This window comes from Gastrolobium bilobum, unplaced genomic scaffold (assembly GCF_033153095.1).
Source record: "Gastrolobium bilobum isolate Gb01-03AN ecotype WA unplaced genomic scaffold, APGP_CSIRO_Gbil_v1 utg8085, whole genome shotgun sequence".
NCBI classification, from domain to species: domain Eukaryota; kingdom Viridiplantae; phylum Streptophyta; class Magnoliopsida; order Fabales; family Fabaceae; genus Gastrolobium; species Gastrolobium bilobum.
In genome coordinates this window covers 430,622-437,787 of record NW_026899665.1, presented here as the reverse complement: position 1 = coordinate 437,787, position 7,166 = coordinate 430,622, and the positions used below count along the sequence as shown (strand labels likewise).

Genomic DNA, 7,166 nt, shown 5'->3' with positions numbered 1-7,166 from the left:
AATTACACGCACGATACTCTAAAAAAAAGTACCTTCGACTTTTCCTAAAATAATTTTGTGTTTAACCTTTTTTGTACGTTAAAATGAACTGTGATTTTTATATAGATTGTTTATTAAAAATAACATTAAATAACATCTATAATTTAAACAAATTAACTTAATAAACTTCATAAGACCGCCTTGGTGATTTTTCTAAATGTACCGTACCAATATGGCGATGTGCTTTTAGATAGCTCCATAGACTAAATTGAAATGTCGATATCCTAACTATACTTTTTTTCTTTGAAAAAAAAAAAGTCTTAAACATTTGTTATAGACTAATTTAGTTCAATTTTTAGCTATCAATATGTGTGAAAAGAATATCATTTAATGGACAAATAAAAAAGTTCAAAAAGAAAAAGAAGTATAAAACATAAAAAAATTTCTTTTTCTCTCCTAACTTTTTCTCTCTTTGTCCAAATTTTTTTATAAAATTATCAAAATCGTCCCAATCACTATTTCTACCAAAAAAATAAAAAAAATAAAATAAAAAAATTTATAATTGGACATGCCAATTGTGTACTTACGTCTACATAGCATGCCAAGTCAACAAATTCCATTAATATTTCTAACAACGTTAGTGGTTAGGACAAATTTGGGTGGTTTTGGAAAAATATAAATGTGGAACAAAAATGAAATTTAAGTAAAGTTAAGGAGCAAAAAATATATTTTGCCTTTATTTATTTTGTGTGTGAAGGTTTTACATAGCCCATTGTTATGCGTAAGCTGTTATGCAGTTGTAGAGAAACTTTACTTGAATAGTTGAGCTTCGGTTACTCTGTTAGTAATCGTAGGTAAATTTAGCTGTCCAATTTAGTTTGTTAATCAGTTTAGGACGTTGGAATAGTTGTTGTAACTAGACTTTCAGCAGATTGCAGGTTTATCTGTCTCACTGTCTGTATACAAGAAGATGCTACATAATGCAATAATCATTAAAAATAATACATCAAAATTTGTTTCTGTACCTTCGTTTTCTGACTTTTGCCAGCGCTCTAACACCCACCCTAGCATAAGGGGGTGAAAAAAGCGTTTACATGATGATGTTATGCATGTGATTATGTGCTATGACATTCAAGATATGTTTTCTACCTGGTGCAGAAGGAAATTATCATGCAATTTATATCAAAAGTAGAGCAAACTTCATTAGTATTTTTTATGTTTAGCTTTTACCATTTGTGTAACAACAAACAGAGTGATACAACTATAGCAGGGAAGCTATACTTCACAACAAAACAACCGGAAAAAATAATAATAATAAGAATCATTATACATTCTAAGACAAAGAATACCTCCTCCATCTTTGATCTTAAGAAAGCAGCAACATGAAACCCAACGGCAAGAAGTGTACGCTGTGACAACAGAAATTGCAACTCCAGCAACTAACAACAGCGGCCAACAAGCTCATAAACTTTTTGTTTATAATAATAATATGGGGAAACGGGGAACAAAAACCATGGAGTCCCAAACCCACTAATATACTGGTGTTGTCTTCACCTGTCAAAAGAAACATTCAATCCTGGCTTAAAATTTCCCCCATTTGGAAACACTAAAAAAGGCATTGCAAAGTAACTAGCAATAAACATCAATCTTCCATAGATTTTAATTACATGCATTTCAAATCTTCTTCTACCATCATAAATATCATAGACAAAGAAACATAATGCAGACGGACAATTTTATAAGCAAAAGAAGAATACAAAGTAGCCATATCTAAATGATGTTACAATACATTTCATAACAGTAATTGACAGAATGGTCCATATATTGCAGGGCCTGCTAGAATATATATGAACATCCTTCCCTCATAGCCAGATATATAATATTATTGGAGAATAGCCAAATCTGATTCCAAACATTCTTGTATGTGTACCACATATAAACATTTTCCATCTCTAATAGTTTTCAGTATTCTGTTGATTTCTGGTTCTACTAAACGTAAATTTCCCATGTTTGTGAAGGTTATTGTAAACATAGATACTAAGAAATAATAGGCGTGATATCCATTAATCTATCTAACCCAATAAATATCTTTATAACTGTGGTAGTTATAGCAAACAATGAAGCAAGAAGAAGGACATACCAAGATTGAGGGGAAATTTTGAACTACAAAAGATGTTGACATGTCAGAGTTATGACAAACCTTGATGAAGACTGAAGACTAAAGAATGGAAGTGCCAGGAAATCCTGTAAACACATTTGAGTAGGACTTTGTCAAATATGAAAAGTTATTGATAGGAGGCAGTGAAGGTACCCTTTCTCCTTTCTTCAAAAGTTCTTGCAAGTTAAGTCTTTGCAAGGTCAAAACAGCCCTTGACTCCTTCCAAATGAAGGCAAGGACACCATTTTGAAATACAAAGAGGGAACCAGGCTTTGATCCAGGGTATCTGAACCCATAACCATTTGCAATACCCTCTGCTCTAAAAGCATGCTTGATATTCAAAGAAAAGGAGTCCATATCAGTGTCCAAGGGAAAGGGTTCAGATGAAGGCTCATTGATATTCACTATAAACATCGCTGAACCATTAGGATGCAAGACATATTGAGTGCCTTCCAATATTTTTGTTGCAATAAGAAGCTGTTGTCCCTCAGACTCCTCATAAGAGAGTAGAAGAAAGAATAGAGCCTTTCCAGGTTTGTCTTCAGAAGGTTTTCCAGGAGGCCAACCAAAAGTTCCTCCCCATAAACCAGCATAAACTTGGTCCTCTCTCGGAACTCGCAAGGGCATCTTGTAAAGTGCAAACCAACTGTCATGCATATTTGGCCATGCTCGATACGAAGATAATTTTGCAGTTGAAGCCTTTAATGTTAGCCTTGTTTTGTCACTTGATCCAAGAAAATCTTCAAGCCGCGCATGCTTTGTCTCAGGGCTTGAAGTAAGCTTCTTGAAAATAGCATGATTGTCATTAATTGATCTAGATCTTCCAATAATCTGTTTAAAGCTACCCCAGAAATATCCACCAAAGCTTTTTCTCTTGATGTGTTGTGTGCGCCCATCCTCTTTGTGTGAAGAATCAGAGAAAGCCATTGAACAGTCAAAACTCTTTCTCATGTCATCCAGTTTTAATTGCATAGGACCAATTGCCTCTTGAGAATTTTCCTTCTTGTCAATCTGACTACTACCAAGCTTATACATTTGACTAAGAAGGGCCCTTCTTTCCCTTAAGAGCACCAAATCTTTCTGATAGCCGTCATAACCATCCCTTAATCTAGGAAACAATGGTCCAATTCCCATAGTAGGATCCTCTTGTCGAACTTGGCTAGTAGTGACCTCAAGTAACTTCCTTCTATCACTAAAAGCCAACTTGCTGAAGGGAACCATTCCCTCATTATTTCCAACAACCCCTTGTAACCTAGAATGTTCACTGTTTGACCTACAAACCTTTCTTGACAACTCCACATCAGAGTGAGGGGGTACAAAGCTCCTATTCTGCAACAAAGTACTACCACAATCTTGTTCGCTGGGTTCAACCTCAAGCAATAGAACATTGCAAGATTTATCTACGGACTTGACTGAGCCATGATAAACATAGTCTACTCCATCTTCCCTTCCATGGAGAAAAAAAGTAGTTGAACCATCAAAATCACCAATAACTTCAAATACAGGTGCCCATAGGATAGAACCATCTTGAATCCCTAGTGGACCAAGCTCCTGAGGAATTATCCTGCACCCAATAACCGAAACAAAACCGGGGATAACATAGACAAGGTTACCAAGCTCAGGATTCTGATAAACCCATATTCCAAGCAATGGTCGAACACTGAGAAGGAAACGACAAAGTGCCTTGTAAGATGACACACCCTCACGCCACTCAACAAGGTCTTTGAGGGGCACCATGCCCACCATGTCACATTGAGTGAGCCACACTTTTTCAGAGGCTGCAAGAGCATATAGACTCCTGCAGCAGAGACTGAGATTGCACACATCTCTGGGCAAGAGGAACCGTGACAACATGGCAAGTACATCTTCAGGTAGACAAAGAAGCAAGCTTGACTCACATGAATCATGTAACAACATAATGAACCTAACCCCACTAAAATTTGATGATAAAAAATTGAGCTTTCGAGGTCTAACAAACGTAAAATGTCAAACAAGTGAATTGGGTTGTCTCAGATATTGAAATTACCTTTCGATTCTGAAACGGTTGAAAGGCGTTTGTAGCGGAAAAGAAAACTCTTTAGAGTTCCAATATGGTGTAAGAAAGCATAAGTGAAGTGAAGATTGGAGATTAAGGGGAAAGTAGCTAAGATTTAGAGATTGGTCAAGTCAACCCACTCGACCTCAAACAATTCCATAATTGAAGCCAGCACTGCCATTCATCTGTCACTTTGACTGTGACAAATTCACAATTGATGAATTGCCAACTCACTTTGAACAGGATCATAGGTTGCGTCAAAAAGTTTTTCATCTTAGTTTTTCATTAATTAATAATTAAATTTAATAATTTTCTTATAATTAATTAAAAATTAATACCCTAAAATATAAGTATACTATTAATTAAATTAAATTACTGATTAATTAATATAGGAATTCAAATACAAAATAAAATTTTAACCTACATTTATAAATTATTTTAAATTGGGTTAATCCAAACCCAATCGTAAAAGATATTATTATTGATTATTTAACACACAGACGCACAAATCCGTTTTTAAATAAGTGAATAATGTGTATCATTTTAAATAATATAAAGTTGTGTCATTTTAAGTGAGAGAAAGAGATAGATAAAAGAAGAGAGAAAGTTGACAAAAAAAAATATAAAAGTGTGAATTTCACCTCTCTTATGAGAGTAAAATGACACAAACACTATTTCCAAACAAATTTATTAAAATTACAAATTCTATTCTTCTTCTTCTTCGTGATTTTTGGGTCCACGGTTCAGATGTTCAAAGCCGGCCCATAATCTATGTCTGTCCATAGAAGTGAAATCAGACCCAACAGAGAGTAGAGACCTTCATATCAAGGCCAACCCATTGTTCCTATAACTACACAAATGACATACCCAACATCCACCTAGAAGAAAACCACCTCGCTATTGGAAGAAAATTACCTCGAAGCACAGCAACTTCTGTTCATATAAGACTTATGTTTTTTCTTTTCTTTTCTCTTTCCATTTTAGTCTGTTTGTTTCCCTTTTGTTACTTTCTATTCCACTTACTTGGAAACCAATATGTCAAGTCTAACGTAACCTGTTTTATAGGTTATAAATTGATGAAGTTTATGTCATGATTTATGTGCAAATATGTATATTTTATAGGTAAAGGTTTTTTCAGATAAATTATCTCTGGTAAGCTTAAAATAATTTTGTTTTGTGGCAAAAAAATAAAGTATTTTTGTAATTTTAATTTATTACAAGGTTATATTAATCTTTATGATTATAATTTTTTAATCTTATAACTCAAAACAATGTCATTTTATATTCATTATAGATGATTTTATTTCCAAGAAAAATACTTTTCCCATATTTTATTGGGTGTTACAAGTGAGAACTGACTCGGTCTAAGTGAAAAAGATTGCTTATTAACTCTTATCATAATCTTTGAAATTCTTGTTCTTTATTTGCATGGTCATGATTTTACGTTTTACTTACCAGCTGTCAGAATTGAACTTTGTTGCCACGCGTCTTACGAACCCCTCCCCTCCCCCCCTTTTTTTTTTGCAGGGAAGCTCCAATTTCACGTTAGTATCTCACTATCTCATTTAATATTTCTAAAGATATTAGCAATTAAGAAAATATTTATGTTTTTAAAAGATTTAAGACAAAATAAACATAATATAACTGTGGGATAAAAATAAAACCTATAGCTAAAAAGTATTTTTTAAAATAATAATCTCGTGCGTTCATATCTAATTTATGATATGTCATTTATTTTAACGAAAATCCGAATGTTTTCACACAAGCTTTGGATTTATTTTTTTATTTTATTTTTTGGAATTATATTTGGGCTATTAATTTCAAACATCCTGATTTTAGGAAGAGTTCCCATGCAAGAGCAACATAGATTTTTTTTTTCAAGAAAAAAACTATATCTTAAATGAATTAAATTGCATTTTTTTCTCATAAATTTTTTCATTAAGATTGTCATTTCTATTCATCAACGAAAGTACATATTCGACACATTATACAATAGAACAACTGTATCAAAAAAAATAAATTGTTGATACTATAAATATAATGAGATATAAGAATCTAATTTATTTTTAACATTGAAGATATAAAAAAAACCAACAAAGATGTTTTGCACGTTGTCTTCAATGCCCCAAAAATTTGGGGCGAGCATGATGCTATTTGTGATGAGTAGGGGTGAAATTGGGCCGGGCTGGCCTACAGGGGCCTATGGCTCGGCCTACGTTAGGTCAGACCTGATTTAGTATATTTCGTAAATCAGTCCGGACTTGGGTTTTAAAAGAGCTCGTTTAATAAAAAGGTCGTAAGCCCACTTTCACAAGGCCTGGCCTATAAGCCTACAGGCCGATCTATATTGTACTATTTATTTCAAATCAAATAAAACAGAATAAGTATGCCTTGAAGAAAAAACAAAAGATATAAATTTAATCAATTGCAATTATTTATAACTTAATTATATTCGATTATATTTTAATGGAAATTTGATTTTATTTCTTATGTAGGAAGAATCAACATCTCAGCATATTAGATTGTGTATATGAATATATTAAATGGTTTTTGGGAGATATTATACTTACTACAAGCATTATGATGTGTTTGTTGGATTCACGTAGTTATTTAGTTTACCTAGTATGGATTTTTTTGTTGGATCTGATGAAATATATGTTATTTAGTTTGAGCATTTTGCTTTTGAAAGTGACTTAAATGTAGATTGTATGAGTTTTGTTGTGATTCATGATTCTGTTTGGACGTTGAAATTATGATTTTTGATTTAACAACATAATTTGAATATTGTGTAAAGTTGATTCATGGTTCTACTAAAAATTAACAGACTAACGGACTAGGTCATGCCATTTGTTTTTTTATAAACGGGTCAAGTTAGGCTAACAGTTAAACTCGTACTAGGCTTGGGCCAGACCAAATTAAAAGTTTTTGACATAGGCTTAGACTTTTCGGGACAAAGCTTGGCCCAGCCCAGCCCACTTTCACCCTAGTGATGAG

At 33.2% G+C, this 7,166-nt stretch overlaps 1 protein-coding gene across 1 annotated transcript; it reads right to left on the bottom strand.

The window, feature by feature from the left end:
• Positions 1 to 1,173: 1,173 nt before the first annotated feature.
• On the bottom strand, positions 1,174 to 4,275 carry LOC133292451 (F-box protein At5g39450-like). Its single transcript, XM_061490859.1, has 2 exons — positions 2,180 to 4,275; positions 1,174 to 1,533 (listed from the first exon to the last, which is right to left on the bottom strand). Exon 1 carries the CDS (start codon positions 4,052 to 4,054, stop codon positions 2,198 to 2,200), a length of 1,857 nt encoding a protein of 618 aa, XP_061346843.1. The 5' UTR covers positions 4,055 to 4,275; the 3' UTR covers positions 1,174 to 1,533; positions 2,180 to 2,197.
• Positions 4,276 to 7,166: the final 2,891 nt, after the last annotated feature.

Bases quoted from the DNA above. Each gene is read 5' to 3' on its own strand.
- LOC133292451 (XM_061490859.1), bottom strand. From the start codon at position 4,054: ATGTTGTTACATGATTCATGTGAGTCAAGCTTGCTTCTTTGTCTACCT.